The sequence below is a fragment of the Corvus moneduloides genome, chromosome 4, assembly GCF_009650955.1.
Source record: "Corvus moneduloides isolate bCorMon1 chromosome 4, bCorMon1.pri, whole genome shotgun sequence".
Lineage (NCBI taxonomy): Eukaryota > Metazoa > Chordata > Aves > Passeriformes > Corvidae > Corvus > Corvus moneduloides.
Genome location: NC_045479.1, coordinates 61,392,258 through 61,409,815, shown reverse-complemented (window position 1 = coordinate 61,409,815; position 17,558 = coordinate 61,392,258). Strand labels below are relative to the sequence as shown.

The following is a 17,558-nucleotide window of genomic DNA, read 5'->3' as shown; positions in this document are numbered from 1 at the left end:
GGTAACAAATTTTAATCTTCCTATTTAAGGAAACTAAAATATTTTTATTTGTGGAAGGTGACAGACACTAGTTTATAAATTTACAAAGCAGATCGAGCATGATCAGTCTCTAAACAGACATGAAACTGGCCCTTTTATGGCAGAACCAACCATTTCCAAACTATATCTCCTAGCACAGTGGCACTGTCATCATTAAGATACCAGGTTAGTCAGACAAGCCAAGCTTTAGTGCTTTAAAAATATATTTAAATAAAAATCAAACCTTGTTTATCTAATGGCTGGCATCCAATGAATATAACACAGTCCTGATAATAAACAGTGACATGAAACACTGCACTTTAGTGTCATTACACTGGAAGAAGAATGCATATTCTGTAGCAGAATACCCCCAAAAAATCAATCCTATCTGCAGATGTAATGAACTTTCAGTTACTTTTTTTTTAAAGAATTAACATTTATTTTAGAAGTGCAGTCCATTTTAATGGAGCTGTGTAGTCAAAGCCTATGGTGCTTGGAACCCGCATATGTGATACAGAGGTGCTTCAAGAGTGACTAATAATCAGAATTTTAAGATCCCAAAGGCAGTAAGGGCACTATGGACTAAAAATCTATCATATTCCATCTTATGCAGAGACAAATGTGGACCAAGTTCCTTATCTTACAACTCATGAGCCTTACACAGTGAAGCCTGAATGGGTGATGCAGGGGCATGATAAAAGTTTAAGCAAAAATCTGGATTCTTAGGGGCTAAAAAGAGTCCTAAATCTGGCAGAAATTTACATCAGACTAGGAGATTGTTCTGGTGGGCTGTATATACCTTAATAGAGAAGAGAAAATTTGTACATGCTACTGCTATACCTTAGTACAGAGGTAATTTTACAAACGCTGGCCATGGAGTGTTTAATTTTACAGAATTAAAAATGTTAAATGATCCACCAAGTGTAAAAATCCCACTTACTTCCACATCTGTGAGTTCAAGTGTTTTTCTACCATGGAGTTCAGTGCGAATCGAAAATGGTCCCATCTTCTGTCAAAGACATAGTACCCTCTTCCCATTAAACGACTGCCGTATGAACAGAACTGAAAGAAAAGGTATTTCAATGTTGCTTATAAAAATGTATTTCTACATTATGAAATATTTATTGATAGATCAAGGAAAACCGTTGTAATTTGTATCATGCACATAAAACTTATTTTTAAATGTGGTTTTCACTATCTGCAGCAAAAATAGTTTTTTTACGAATTATGAAATATGTGCATAATATCTCAACTTCGTGTAAAGTATATTTCATACTTCATTAACGAATCAGTGCCAGAGAAAGAATGTAACTGCTGAGGTACTTATAAAGAAAAAATTCTTACTGCCTCAGAAAGACAAGTTACACTGTTCTGTGCATCTTAAATCTCATAACTGCATGACAGCAATAAAAATATAACTGAAGAGGGAAAAAAGTGCAACAGGAACATCTTTAGTATCTACTTAATAAACAAACCACTGACATTTCAGTAAAAAAGTATATTATCATCCATGGCATCTGTGCTACAACACAACATGGGATACACTCTTCACAGCGCATGAAAATCAACTGGAGGAGTAGTAAATATTTTGAGAATTCTGCAGAGCTCAGGAGTCCTTGCACTACTTCCTCTGGAGAGCTTCCTGAAAAGTCCTACAACACTGAGATGTTACAATCAGGAACATGTTCTTGCTTCAGCTCAGTCTTACTGATCTACATGATGCAGAGAACTGCTACAATGCCTGTTTGTAGGAGAGAAACCTGTTACAAAACATCCTCAAAAAACAATACAACTCTCCATCGTAAGAGGGACTGCATGGTGACTGCAACTGTTCATTCTCCATCTGTTTCATGACCAGGTTAAACAGGTTAATTAAAACCACCACCTAAGTTGACAAACTCGCCTCATCTCCCAGTGAGCTAACACTAACATCAGGTACCACCAAGAGGTAATTAAAGTAGCTAGTGACTTTCCCCCTGATCAATTATTACCACCTGGCCGGGAGAGGGACTTCGTAAGGAAAACAGTTTAGTTGAATATGAAATTCAGCATGAACTGAGCTGGAGGTGATTTACACCATCTTTTCTGTCTTCACGCTGATATGGACTAAGAAGTTTCACTACCAGTAACTGTTTCAGTTGAGTGATACTAAGATTTCAAAGAACAGATGAGTCAGTGGGTTTGCCTTGAAACAGAACAAGGATCCTAAACCAAAATGGCTATTGACAGCCATGCCTCACTGCTGAGGCGTGTGCAAGAACTGGCTGCACTTAGATTATTTTTTGTGTGGGCACCCATGCAGTGAACCTTTAGTTTTTAATTCATAGAGAAGCAGTCAGCAAAACCAAAGTAGCATACAAGAGTACCAAGGAAACAGGAGGTTCCTGCATATGACAGTATCGTGTGGAGTACAGTAATTCTCATTTTCTCTGTAAGAACCAAATACAGGATTTCATCTGACAGTCATTTTATGTTCAGGCCATACTTCTTCCTGGTGTCTGACAGTAAAAAGTTCTCCTTTGCTCTAGGGAATACAAACAATGCTACCAGCTATCACAATGTTTGTTTTATTCTGCATATCATATGGAAAACATGTAAGTGTATTCCTTGGCTCAATTTTTACGAGAACCAACTCCTAAGAAGTTCAAGAGTTCTTCCATTGCTTCTTGGTTTGAACAGCATAAATAAATTCACACTGCAGAGATAATATCACAAAGCGGCTTTTGCTATTTACAGTGAAATTTCTCACTAACACAGAAGAAAGACAAAACCAGGTGCTTAAACACATACTTAAGCCACCACCAGAGCCTTTCCATTTTGACATGAATGAAGCAATAGTTTCTAAGTCCACACACACTCACATAAATGACATTTAATTACTGCTTTAAACCAGACTACAAAAATGAACGGAGCACTGCCTTTTGCCACCAACTGCAAGGTACAGTTTCGTAAGAAGGACAACAACCAAGAGAATATCTGCTCATGTCACATTTAAAGCAATGCAACTTTCCTCAGTTTAGCACAACTACACCCAATTTGAGGTCTACTGAGAAGACAATCTAAAAATAGAACTTCTGATTTTCTGCTGCCCATCTTGTCCTACATCAATGTATCGTGTGTGCTGACCAGTGGTCTCCTTCTACCTTATCTCATCCTTACCATTTTGTGTTAAATGTATTTTTTCTCTTTAGAACAGTGTTCAGAATGTAAGGTCTTCATTCCTTATTATTCATTCTTACTAAATTTACTTATTTGTTCTCCCCTCTCTAATTATGCAAGAACAATGACAAGGCATGCCAGAGACTGACACATACCCCAAGAGGTCTGGGATGGTGTCCAGAAAAATGACAGTCTAATTTATCGGATTCTTCAGCTCCATCCGCTTCTCCTTCATCACTGGACAATCTGCTCGTGATATCTCCTCCCATGGAAGGCAGTGGCAGTTCTGGTACATACCCACTGTGGTTTGAAGAACTGTTGCTGTTTATGCTATTTGCAGATGAAGGTCTAGAAGGAGAATATACATTTAAATCATCAGCAGTAAAAGGCTCTATAAACCTACCTGCTGGCATCAAGCATCAAAGCAAATGATGCCAGAAATTACCAATGTAAAGAAGGACAGTAAAAGACATTGAATAGCTGACATTAGGTCTTGTCAGAAATATATTGTGCGGTTGTCATCAAGTTAATGTTAGCAGAAGCACCCTTCTATTGCCTGAAATTTTAAATTTGTCATGAAGTTGGATTTCAGATCTTGAAAGAGGCAAAGTATATTTAAAACACAAATAAAAACCAGGCGTATAAAATCTTCTTACACGGAACCATTACTCAGCTACTTGATTAATCCCAAGGGTCCACTTATGAAATTATATTTCATACCAAAATCCTACTAAAATTAATGTACTAAATATAAGAGTGTTTAGCTGACACTCTCTACAGGTAGATTAGTGAGTGAAGGAACTGGGAGAACTCCTCACAGTGTGTAGGTTTTCTTTACCTTTGTCTAAAATGCAATAAAACAAATTAGGAATGTCTTTGCACCACAGGGTGTGATGGTGCCTTGCCTTTCAAAAGTAGTTTGAAAACAGATTAGATTAGGTTAGATTAGATTAGATTAGATTAGATTAGAAGTGGGGGTGGAAAAGGTTCTCAATTACAGTCTGTACAACCAAGACTCTGGTTGTATGGAGAGCTCTGAAGCTGGAGGAGATGTCCACACTGGGCAAATTCTGCAAATGACTATTACCACAGGCCTGGACCCTAGGGTGTATCACCGTGTCCCGCAGCCATAGGGTGGAGGAGGAGAGAAGATCCAGCAGGCAGGAACTGTGCAGCAAGATTGATTTATTTAATTATTTTACAAACTCTTTTATAGACTTTTTTCTTCATAGTCTAATTGGACAAAGGATCAGCCACCCCTTGGGGTGATTGGCTAAAATCCTAAAACATCCATTGTCAAAATATTTTTCTACTATACCACAAACAAGACTTTTCAAGGTTGCAGGTGGCTTGGTTGTTTACATACTCTGCTACCTCTTCTGTGAGAGAGAAAAGTCTCTCACAGACTTAGAAAATAGCAAGAAAATCCTTGCTAGCAGCGTTTTTGTATCTACAGATGATCTTCTTCCATCCCATGAGTTCCTGCTCTCAGGACAGAGCAGTCCCCCCCCAGCCTGTGGACAGGAGCCCTCTCCTGACCTGCGCTGGGACTGCTCAGGGATGGCGTGAGCACAGGACTAGGGCTGCAGCCGGGATGTGTGAGTGCCCCGCGGTGCCCCCGGCGGGCTGTGCCACCCGCAGCAGCAGAGCCGCAGGCCTGCTGGCCCCCACAGAGAGGCAGCAAAGCTGCCACGGCTGCTCTGAAACCAGGCAGGACAACCCAACAGAGGCACTGCAGCAGAAACAGAAATGCAGGCTGTACAAACACAACATAGGACTGCTAAAATCCTCCTCCTCGAGTACTACTACCTCTGTAATTTCTGCTGCTGACTCTCATGGAATTGCATTCCAGTTTTGCTACTTTGACTGTAACACCTACTAAACCCAATCTGTACCTTTCTGTCTGTGCTCCTCTCTATGAACGGCTGTGTAAGGTCACCTCTTTTACAAGAATTAGGCAGAGAAGCACAATTCATCTGTGGCTATTCTTTCATTGTCTTTTCACTCAAACCCTGCAAGGCCCACCTCTGTCACTGAAGGAATAAAACTTCATTAGGGCTTGGTGGCCACACAGAAAACATTGGAAACAGCTGTCTCTGTAAGATCTGAGACAGCAAATACAAGAAATATCTCTTTGAAATAGGGACTGTTGTGGTAGGAAAGTCCCAAAATGAGCACCCAATCCTGACCAAGGTTTCTGCAAGAAATGAATGATGAAAAAATGTAAATATGAACAAAGCCAACTGGTTTAGCTCTATGCACTCCAGCCAAAATTAGTACCAAAAAATCTCACAAATAAAGAAAACATATGGGAAGTTTTCCAAGGATAATCAGAATTCAGTAGCTCAAACGCCTCACACCGTTTTTTGCAAAAGGATGCCTTCAGAAGTTTTCATTGTCCTTCTGAAGACTGTTTTTGTCCTTTCTAAGAAAAATCTTCAAAACAAGGGAAGACATGCTATGGATGGTTTCATATCAATAGTTTTAAATCAACACTAAATTACACCTTTTTTTACAACAATTCCATTGATGCAATTAGCAAAGTATTTCTGGAGAAAAATTCTACATTAATGTGCAGAATTTTACTACTAATACCTATACTGATTCATGTAAATAGACTTTTCTTCTCAACTGTGACCGAATGACTTGAATATAAACTTTCCTAATTATTACCGACAATTTTAGCCAAAAAATGCAGTTAGTCTGAGATTCTGAGCCAAAGGTGCACACTATTCCTTTCCTCATTCCCAATCAGATCACAGGCTACCATGGACAGAGTTAGGTTAACATAAGCTAGCAGAAATTCTTATATTAGTATGTTTTATTGTGCAATAGGCTAAAGAAGTACCAAATGCTTATAAAATGAGTTGTAAGAAAGACTAAGAAATGTCTTACAGCACCTTCAGAATGCAACATTTCACAATGGAGAACTGCTTACCTTGGAAGTATAGAATTTGGTGGTCTAGATTTTGCAGGAGATGTTACTTTAGATTCTTGCCCAGAGTTCACTGAGGATCCTGACAGAGAGTCTTGTGCTGGTGTGGGCTGGCTCTGATAGCTTTCCCTTGCAGATGGTGGATGCTCTTTGTCTTTTGCGACTTCTTTTTCCCTGGATCGAGCTTTGTGTTCAGCTAGAAGGATGTCAAACTGTTTTTTACGGCCTGGAACTGCTCGTCGATGATTAAGTGAATGAGTCTAAAAATAGGGTGGTTAAAAAGCATTTGTGTGTGCATGACATTGTTTATGAGTCCTCTACACTTCTGATACACCAATACTCTAAAAGATAAAATCTACTTCAAACAACTTTAGCCACAGTTATGGAAATAAAGCTGCTATTCCACATTATCTTTGATAATTTATAGTCATTCTTAAGAAATGCCAACGTCAAGGCTAAAATTACTTTTTGCAACAATTTTTATATAATAGAGACTATTGACTTACCTTTTCCAAGATGGAAAATAGAATTCCAGTGATTTTAAGATATTAAGAAAATAATTGTAGCTTTTAACTTACAATGAAAAACTTATTTCATTGGATTGAAAAACATGAATACATTTTAAAGCAAATTTAGCTGATCATCTCTACTGACAGGCAGCACATACACATACAAATGTTCATTAGAAATGTCTCACATTGTAGCTACTTTTTGACACGGGAGTTATTACTATCACAAGGGCAGCCTCCAAGTAATTTATTATACAAAAATATGGTAATTTTTTTTTTACTAAAAACTGACTATACTTCAACATTGTTGCACAAATGAACCAAAGAAGGAGCATTTAAAATAATACTTGGGCTTCTAAATGAAACGTTAATGCTTTTTGCATCATAAAATGACAAGAAAAAAATCTTTTTAGAAATATCAGTGGAATAATGCAGATGCTCTGATTCAAATAAACAGAATTACACAAAAGAATTACCTGAAGACAGCGCCTGAATACCATACCCATTGTCTGTAAGACAGGAGCAGGTATGACCTCTCAAACTACTGTGGTAGGATTTAAACTATAACAAAGCATCTGATATGTTATCTTCTAAGAAAAATACCTTGCAGGTGAGCGATCTTGTGCAAGGTTTCTTTGTTTCAGGATCCAGTACTCCACAGTGTTTATTTGGGTCAAATTCTCTTTCTGTTTGATGGGAGAATGAGAAACGAGAAAAAAATAGATGATTACAGAAGTTTTAATCAGAGTAGCTTACAATTTTTGCCTGTTAGAACTTAATTTAATCAGGCTCAACCTGAACCACTGATCCCAACCCCAGCATCCCATAACAGTGCTATGTGCATCACTCATACAGTTGTGCATTTTTTTGTCCTTGCATGATTAAAGCCATTTAGAGCAGGATTTCAGCCAAAGACTTCATGAAAGTAAGTCTGATTACAGTGGAGTGGCCCAAACAAAGGACCAAGCCAAACCCCTGTGACTTCAGTTTCCTCTCTAACTCTGGCTGCCTCTGAGGCCATGAAATACAGCATTTGCAGACCTGGCTCCTGAGCTGGGCTAACACTCAAATGGTATCACAAGTGCTTCAAACAACATTTCTCTGACATACTTACAAACTCTAGAAAACAACCCATGGTTGATTACTGGTGGCATTTTAAAATAAAATTTATCTAAATCTGTCCCCTAAATCTTTATAAAAATAACATGTATGTTAGTTTTTATTTCCCTAAGTGAAGGGAGGGATGGAATTTAAAGTTTGCAGAGATTATGAAAAAAGGCATTTACATGAGTTCTACTCATGATTAACATTAAAAGTGCATTAATATTTAATATGTTATGTTTGCGTATTTAATTTCATTAATATTTTACTATTTCTATACCACAGATAGCATCACCTTCTTTAGGTTATGTTAATGTAATTTTACGGTTTGCACTAAGAGCTGTAACAAAACAATGGATATACACTTTTCATTTTACGCCATCAAAACTCTCTACCATTACCTTCATACACCTTGACAAATTATGGTGTAATTGGCAGACTGGTTTGCTTTTGTTTGATAAGGAAATATAAACTATTTGCCAAATCCTATTTTAACCATACAGTGGTGGTACATTCAGATATAATAAACATCCTGTACTCAAATACAACATTTAATCAGAGGATTTAAAAAATGTTTATAAACAAACAAGTGGGAGCTAAGAGGGAGACAGTGATTCACAGCTGTGTTACAATGTTTTGACAGCATCACAGCAAGCAGAACAGCTGGAAGAAGAAAAGTAAGGACAAGTAGCTTATGTTAGACAGCAACTGTCCTCCAGAGTTCACAGTTACTAGCAGTTTTATGTATTCTGCTCTATAGACCTAAAATGCTTATGCAAACATTAAATGGTTACATTATTAACCTATTAGCAGAGCCATACAAAAAAATGAGCTTGGGAAAATCAGCTGGCACAGCTTTTTTGGTGAAATCTACAAAGGGACTAAAATATGTTATAGGCAGTTGTAGTTGGTTTGGCATTTACAACACAACAGAAACACAAAAGTAGCTGTGTATGACTTAATAGAATAACTATTTTTTTCGACTTAATAGATGAAAACACATGTTCATAAACTAAAGGAGTTAGTTACTCCTGGGATTTGAGTGTAAGATGTTCCTATTACAGTTTCCTGAATCAGCCACTGAAAATCTTCAATGCAAATTAAAAAAAACCACACTAAAGAGACAATATGGACTAATATGCCTTCAAATGAAAAGTCCTGAGGGCAATTATAAGGCTATGGAACACCAAGCAAGGACTGCTTTGGACCAACAGGGAAACATCAAAAATCAAAAGTACTCCAGATTGGTACTCGTCAGTAAGAGGCCCAACCAGAGGACTGATTATAGCAAAGCCAGTTATTAAGAAAACATATACAGATAAAATCAACATAAGGAATTATAAGAGGAAAGAGTAGAAGCCTCTGCCATTGACTGAACAACAAAATAACATGCTTTCCCTGAGAAACAGAAAATACTGAGCAAACAGGGAACCACTTCTCCTGGCTGAAGTGTGTGTGGCTGTTCCAGAGAATTCATGAACATCTAATTGCCAGCTACAGACATGCCTGGTTTGGGCACCACACTACATAAAACTTAACACCTTCTTATCAACACCAAAATGCAGCTTTTGGCTACTGTGTTAGGAAATGTGGAGTGTGGGAACCCCCAGATCCCTATGCACAGGCACAGCTTGAGAAAGCTGTTTCTCTGGAATGGATTCCACTTCTTCATGTTCAGTGGACAAAGTGAAGAGCATTTGTTATAACCTACCTAGAGAAGAGCAAGGGCCAAAACTGAGCTGTGACAAACCCCTGTTTTCAACATAACAGTTTTTCTTGGTGTAAGCTGGGCACCTGCATTCTTTAATGTCATCCCAAAGAGAACAAGAACTAAGGGAGATTTAGGAAAAAAAATAATTTTTTTGCAGTTTGCTACTAGGAAACACTGATCCACTTATGCTGGGCAGCTACAGACTGTCTTTTGTGGTTCCGCAAGCTGTTTCCTCTCTCTCAACAAGGACAGTGCTCCTGAAAAGAGGGCAGGTTCATTCATCACCCAAACAACCACAAGCTCTCAGCAAAGAAAAAAAACAAACCTCAGTCACAGTCAGGGAAATGGTGTGAGAGAGAGTAGAGGTTGCTAAAAAGGGAAGGAAACAGATACAAACGGGCCAAATTTATTATGGAGCTTCAAAAATTAACATCTGTACAGCTCCAGGGCAGTGGACTGAGGGAAACCTAAACCCCTTAGCTGCAGTTTCATCCTTTTCATGTGAAATGAGTGAAATTACGTGATCTCTCTAATAATCATCGCATTGACCTTCCAAGATCTTTTTCTCAGCCTTTGCACAGTCCTGTATAATAATGGAGAGGAATCCATCATAGTGACAAACAATCTACAGGCAATTCATCTCCAGTGCTCTCAGGACTTCGATGATTTGCATCATCCCTAAATTACTGTGTTGCTGCATCAATACTCAAGGCAATGGTAGCAAGACTGAACAGATCACAAATCTGATCATGACAGAGGAGCAGTAAAAAAAGGTCTCAGTTCCCTAGCCTGGAAGACACTGCAATTCAGAGCTTAGAGTCAACTCCCCAGAAAAAGCCAGCAAGCTGAAGGAATGCCCTACAGAATTGATTCTCCTTTATGAATGCATTTCTGCAAGCACTTGCGCAAAAATGTACAAGTATCACCTGCAGCCCTGCAGTGGTAAGTGGTGACATGAGGAAAACCACTAACAGTTTCAATTTCTCAAGGAGGAATTCTGAATTGATTAGCTAAATTAAGCATCTAAACCATTACAGGACATAAGAGGTTAAAAGGAAGCAATACTCTAAATTAACTGTAAAATAAAGAGGGTTTTTATTAATAATAATATGGAATAATATACTGGATCTTAAAAAGTGAAATGTAAGGGTTAAAGTCTAATCTTAAGCTACTTTCTTGTAACAATTTTCATTTCGTGAAAAGCTATAAATGAACAACAGTACTGTTTTCCTATATGCCACCTTAACTAGTTAAGAAAGCAATCAGTGTACTGAATCCTTTCAGGCAATGGCATTGTTCCATGCCCCACACAGCCCTAGCAAACACCTCACACTGGTCTGAAATCCAGCCAGGGTAGCAGTACCATAGGCTAACTGCCAAATTTGAGAAAATGAAAAAAATAAACCTGATATTCGGGCAAAAAATAGGACACACTCATTAACTGGAAATGAAAGCATTTATCTTGTGCAACTTATACTGGTTCATAACTAGTGCACATTTAGAAATCATGTGAACTAACTTTGTGCCAAAGTGACGATCTAATGTGGATCATGCTGCCATTAACAAAATTAGCCTTTCAGTACACACAAGAAGTTCCTGCCCGAGTCACAAAGTACTGCCAGCTGATGAATAGACCCTGCACAGCTTCTGCAGCCGTAAACTTGAGTCAGTTATTTTTGCTTTTAAAAAAACATAAAATAAAATCCCTCAAAACACTTTGTTTCCTTTCATTCCTTTCAGAGCAAAAACCTGTTTGCAGCTTTCGGGGGCAAATTCTCTCCTCACTGCCAAGCAGCTGGCATGGGTCACCTCTGGGGAACTCCACAAAAAATAATTCTTCCTCCCAGTGGATGGCAACCTTTCTAATGGACACTCTGCCCTCCAACAGTGTGGCATTCTGTGCTTTGGTGGCAGGTTGAGACAGGGACCTGCATCCTCCAAACTACCCTGCCTAAGGCCATCCAGGGAATTTCCCATTTAATGCCATTTCCTCAACTCCACTGTCCTGTCTTCCTGAGAAAGATCAAGATCTTCATGCTAGAAACATTGCCACTCATATGTGAGTTGCAGGGGGAGAGGGGTGAAGGGAAATTATGACTTTTAAAACTTCCCCAGCATTTCCTGTATCTCCTTAAGAATTTTCTTGTATCTAAAACCAAAAAAAAAAAAAAGATTATTTAAAAAATCATGTCTTGGAGGATAAACCAATGTCTTATACCTGTTCAACTGTTCAACTTGATCATGACCAAACCAAAATCCCCCAACCAAGGCACATTTTCTTTTGTTGTAAACAGAACCAAATCCCATAATGGCTTGAAGAAGTCTACTGCCCTTGTGTTTTAATGAATTTACTTCCTTAAAAATTTGTATTTGGCCTGTTTACCAGTAATTTCAAGCTAAACAGAATGCGTACCTTGAAAATACTTTACACATGCTAAGAATGTGAAAGCTTTCATTTTCATACGTGCAAACCAGCATCTTACAGCAAAAAAACCCAACCAAACCCAGAATTTTATTAGCTGCATTTTGAGCTATAGAAGCATTAACAAAGAAAGACAGACTACCACAAAAGGTGAACTACAACATCACTCACCTGAAAGTCTTTTGTAAGGCTTGTTACTGCTTTTTGTGCCATTTTGATGTTTCTTGTCTATTGATGGAGCGACAATTCCTTTGCCGTTCAGAATCTTTTCTGGCGATGGTGGCACTGACTTGGATGTCAAACCAGATTTAACCAAAGTTGGAGCAGTTATGCTGGATGAAGAAGCTGAGGAGGAGGTGATGGTGGTAGTGGTTGCAGAATTCATTTTAACATTGGCACCATCTGCCTTCACTAGGTTAGGAATTTTCTCTAGACTGACTACTGGAACAGGAACGCTGCAAGATCAAAGAAAAATATTCAAGTGGTATTTTCCGTATCAAATATTTACAGTTACTTAATCCCCTTCCACAGACACAAAAATTTTGATGCAAGTGACATAGTGTGTTAAGACCAGGCTAAAATTAAATACTTGGTACCAGTATTGACTATTTTTGTTCAATCAGGTGTTTACAAAGTCAGGCATCTGTAAATCCTGGCAATGTAGAGAATTATGAAAATGAACCTTTGTATTTTTTTTAAGATCCAATCCCCTACTATTCATAAGCAAAATCAGTATTTGGTACTAAGCAAAACATAGCCCTTACAAATATGGTCTCATGCCTTTAACACAAGCACATACCAGATATGTGTATGGTGTACTAAACTCACCATGATAATGAAGCAGTTTGCTAATAATATTTTTAAACAAACACAAAAATAGTTAATTTGCTCAGATGTGTCTGAATGACATATAAGTACTGGAAACAAGGACAAAAGAGATTCTAAGCACAGAAATCTTCACAGCTGACCCTTTAAAAGTATTAAAATCTTTGATGACTTGAGCATTACTACAGTGTATTTTAATAAAATCTTAGAGACTTAAAAATAAAAATTCTCAATATAATTATTAAGTTGTAATTATTATAAATTAGTTGGCTCTTTTCAGAGTAAAGTTTGCAGTAACTAACTTCCTCTAACTTAACTACCACCACTGCATATTTGTGACACTAACAAATGCTACCGTCTCAATTTGGCAACAAAAAAGATTGAGACAAGTGATTTTCAACAAGTCGCAACGGCATTTTAACATTTCTGGGTTCTATCTGCATGGCAATTGCATGAAGAAATATCCAATGATAGCTTTTTATCTACTCAACAGCTCCAAAACTGGATGTCTTGTGAGTACCAGTGAATATATAAATTATATACCCCTCCCTACTGAAACAAACCCAAATAAAAAATATTACATAATACATGTATGGTTAGGGACTTCTCCCCATTCACAACTCACACATAATTTCAGTCTTTTGTGTCTGAAAAATGGCACCTTTGCTGCGCCTTCCTACAAAAGGAATGTTTAACAGGTGTGGAGTTTTCATAATCAGAAAAAGATGACTTTGAGATGGCATTCTCCATAGGACACACTTTGGAAACATCAAGCAGGGTCCAAAATAACTCAAGTCTTGACTTTCCTGGGCTCCTACAAACCTCTGTTTCTCTGTAGCTGCTGAAGATGATAAACCTTATTCTAAGGGTATTTTAGCATAGGAAAATGTACAAATTTTGATAGAAACAGTAAGTATACACAACTACAAAGAAGATTCAGACACCAAGACATTTTCTGGAGGTGGAATTAAATTATATAAAACTTCTATCACCTGTGATACCATAAACATATCAGTCAGTTACTCAGATATAGAGGCAGCAAAGTGTAGAGCAGTGGCCAGTAACTAAGCAAAAAATGTACCTTGCTCACAAAATCAGAACTGCGTTAAGTATTTCATTGAATGCAAACATGTAGCTATGAAAGGGAGGATTTGATCCTCTCCTTTTTTAAACTGCTTTGAATTTATTAAGTTAAACGGCAGGCAAAAATTGTAACATCTCAGCATAGGAATTATTGGTTTTGTCTTTAAACAGATGGCAATTACATTTTCTGAAAATAGGAGAATTTTATTCTAAATTAAGTAGTTCTACTATACATAAACTATACAAAAACATATGAACAAACGCTCATGCCCAGTTTCTAAGATCAATCTTAATTCAAAATGCTGATACACAATGAAAAAATCAAGTGTATTATCTGGTCTAGTAGTGAAATAGGGTTAATAAAAATGAACAGGGTTTCTCTGTTTTGCAGTGTTCAGAATCTCAAATTATAGGGCATGTATGGATGGATTACTGTGATAATGAAAAATGCCCAGGGGAGTGAACCTTTTTGCTTCATTTTGTTACAGATCAACAAGTCAACCTTCATTATGCATTTCATTGTAGTGTAGAAGAAAATAGAAAAACACTCCAGTACTTGTGGACACACACATTCTATAGGACTCCTGGCACTCTATAGTAAATTATTTATGATTTCAGAAGCTACAGATGATAATTTCTATCTCTCTTTTGCTGCATTCAGCAGTGATGGTTTCTAGTTTAATCTTAGCATAAAACATAAAGATGAATTTAAAACCAAATGGCAAATTGGAAGGTGCACAGGACCAGTGACTATAGTCAACTACTAAGGTCTAAAAAAGTAAACAAATCACCAATGTTTGTATCTATATCTGATGGTTAGAAAGAATTCTTTTCCCAAGCAAAGTTTTTTTCAGTAAAAATTGAGGATTCATTTTAAAAGTTCGTTAGAAAAATAAAAATCAGGTTTTTAGTCTTATTTACTACATTTAAAAAGGTATTTTTGAACAAAAAGCTTGTTTAGATGTTTTTAAAGACAGCTGTTGAAAGGGAAAATTAGAAAAACAACATGCAACAAACATAAAAAGTGAGGAAAAAAATCTGTATTCACTACAGACAAGTTTACTTTTTTTGACAAAAGAAACTCTAATAAGAATAGCAGTATCTACCTAAAACACAATGAAACAGTTACCACCAAAGCAAACATATCAGAAACATTCCTTATTTCTTCTGTACTAAGAAGGAAATAGGATACCTCCCTCCAGTCAGATAGAAATGCTTTTTGATTCTTTCAGTAAGTGCAAAGTGCCAGCCGAAAAATAATGATTGCTTTTTTTCTTTTTACATAAGGGAATCTGCATAATGTGGCCATGGGTTCCAAAAGAATTGGAGAGATATTGGGTCTCAGCATATTAATTTCTTATTGAATCTTGGAATCTTGGAGAAGGTAGCTGAGTGCTGTTCTTGCATCCATGCTGAAAACCCACACTGAAGTGTCTCGGAAGAAATAATGGAAAAGCTAATAAAAATAAACCGATAAACAATAAGTTGGCATGGTTTTGCTGAGAATCACATCCTGGCAAAGAAATATGGTTTCACTTTTTGATGAGATTACCAATTTAGCTGACAAACATAACTATGAAAATGTTCCAGTTTTTGAAAGGCATTATAAAACACAAATAAGAATAATTTAAGAAGAACAAATTCAAACCTAGTTTTTCTGAGATTTATGATTCATTACTAGTGGCATTTTTAGCCATCATTACCAAGTTTGACATGAATGAAAACTTCAGCGGGCTTGAGAAATAAAGATAAGATTACTGGTGATAACATTTGCTGATGGAATCAGGATTGAGGGGAATTAAATAATGAAGAGACAGTTATAAAAAGCAGTATGGAGTATTTGGTAAAGTTCATTAACTCAAAGAGACATTTTAATACAATGGAATGTAAAGTTACACATGAAATAACAAGCTGCTCAGTCTGCAGCGAAATACAGGGAAACAACACACTGGAAAATAGTGACAAAAATACTTAGTGGTCACAGTGAATAAGCAATATGAGGTTTTATTGTATTGTTGTACTTAAAACAAAAAAGGGATATGGGAGGTAAGAAATAGTTTTCCCACATCCCTGTTTATACTGATATTGGAATATGGCTTCCAGTGTTGCTGACCAGTGGTACAATGCCAATGTTGATGAATTAGAAGGGAACCAGAAAAAGGCTCAAAAATGAGGGCTACACAAAGTGCATGATCATGACAGGCTTTAGAAGCTCATTCTCTTTTTCAAATAAGGTAACATTTCCCTCTGTTTTTTCATGCTTTGTCAGGCAGTTGGACTAAATGATCATTGAAGGTCCCTTTCAGCAAGCAAGAAAAATTATTGTAGTATGTCACAACACTTCTCATACCTGCAGCTCCTTTTACTTCCTTTCTCCTGGCCTTTAAAAATTATTTCTCCTTCCTGTTATGCAATTTTTCAGGGTTTATGTTTTGATCATTTGTTTTAATTCTAAAAGCTCAGCCTCTAGGTCAACTCTTCAAATTTGTGAGAAAAGAAATTCACAAACATTGAAAAACATAAAACATTGCTCTATTTTGCACTGCTGGGATTGCTTCTACAATGTACAAAGTGTTTGTGATTTAATGTCAGATTAAATGGTCCAAGTTAACTCTGCTGAGTTTTGCTTCCATGCTGCAGTAGGAATATCCTTAAATCATGACTATCTTCTCTTTCTCAGTCTCAGTATGAAAAATGCTATTTTTTAACACAAAGAAATAAAGACCAAGAGATAATTAAGAAATACTTTGAGAAGTGACAATATAAATTTTAAAGGATTGCCCACAGGTATACCTTTGGGATCCTTTTTCTGTTTACAGAAAGAGTCAGTTTTTTCTGTGTTGATGAAAACCACATCATTTCCATCTCATTTTTTTCATTTTCAGAACTTCTGGCAGGCTAAACTTTGTGGAGGGTGGCCAAGGAGACCTGCTTCATCTGGTATCTCAGGGCTAGCTTGCTTCAACACTTTACTCTAATTTTATATTGCCTTAGGATTACGGATAGGTGGAAATGAACATCCTGTAGCATCACAGCACCTAAATCCTCCATGGCAGCACCCAGAAGCGTGCCAGGGCACAACAAGCGAAGCAGCATCCTTCAGGCAGGTCAGCAATGAGGAAGAGAGCTCCTGGCTGCAGGAGTGCTTTTTATAAAGGGTAAGCATCTGAGCTATGTTTACTAATTATGATCATTTGTTCATTATTATTGTTACTACTACTAATTATTTTTCTCCCCATTTTCTACCCTTCTGCTATACCCTTACCACCCTGACTGCAAACTACAAAAAATGATGGTTTGCATTTATCTTGTGCACAGTGCAGTGGTGCTCCAGCTCTGCTCCATCTTTAAGCACTGCTGTATTAATAGCAACGATGGTAGAGATACAGGGGAAAAAATCAGAACTGACAGATATTTCTGGATGATGTATTCACAGTAATACTTTATATTCCAACTACAATAAGGGAAGTATTAAAACAGCAGCTAAAAAATGAAACAGTTCCAGATCTCTTTTATCTGATCATCCCAATCACTATTTTTAAAGCATTAGCCATGGAGCAACCTGAATCCTTGTAGCACATCTTAGAACAACACAGGACATGAACAAGAGAAAGAGTTACTTGGTCAATGGCTAAGATGGTGCCTCAACCAAAACTATAACAAATTTAACAACAGAAGCTGGATCTATATGAAGGCAGGCACAGCAACAGATAGATCTACCGGGCTTTGCTGTTGCAGAGGCCATTCCGAAAATTCTAATTGCAACAACTAAAATTTAAAGGAGATGCTGTACGA

The 17,558-nt window shown here is 37.2% G+C and overlaps 1 protein-coding gene across 9 annotated transcripts in view; it reads right to left on the bottom strand.

The window, feature by feature from the left end:
* The window catches only part of ATXN7L1 (ataxin 7 like 1), a 112,814-nt gene that overhangs the window by 12,232 nt on the left and 83,024 nt on the right, over positions 1-17,558 (bottom strand). For all 9 annotated transcript variants that reach the window (XR_004239779.1, XM_032107206.1, XM_032107207.1 and 6 more), the window contains 5 exons: positions 12,027-12,310; positions 7,225-7,307; positions 6,116-6,372; positions 3,333-3,525; positions 959-1,080 (listed from right to left, as the gene is read on the bottom strand). Coding sequence is in view for 8 of the 9 variants with exons in the window: in XM_032107206.1 (XP_031963097.1) it covers positions 959-1,080; positions 3,333-3,525; positions 6,116-6,372; positions 7,225-7,307; positions 12,027-12,310 (939 nt within the window). In the remaining variant the exon portion in view is untranslated. The remainder of the gene's footprint in view (positions 1-958; positions 1,081-3,332; positions 3,526-6,115; positions 6,373-7,224; positions 7,308-12,026; positions 12,311-17,558) is intronic.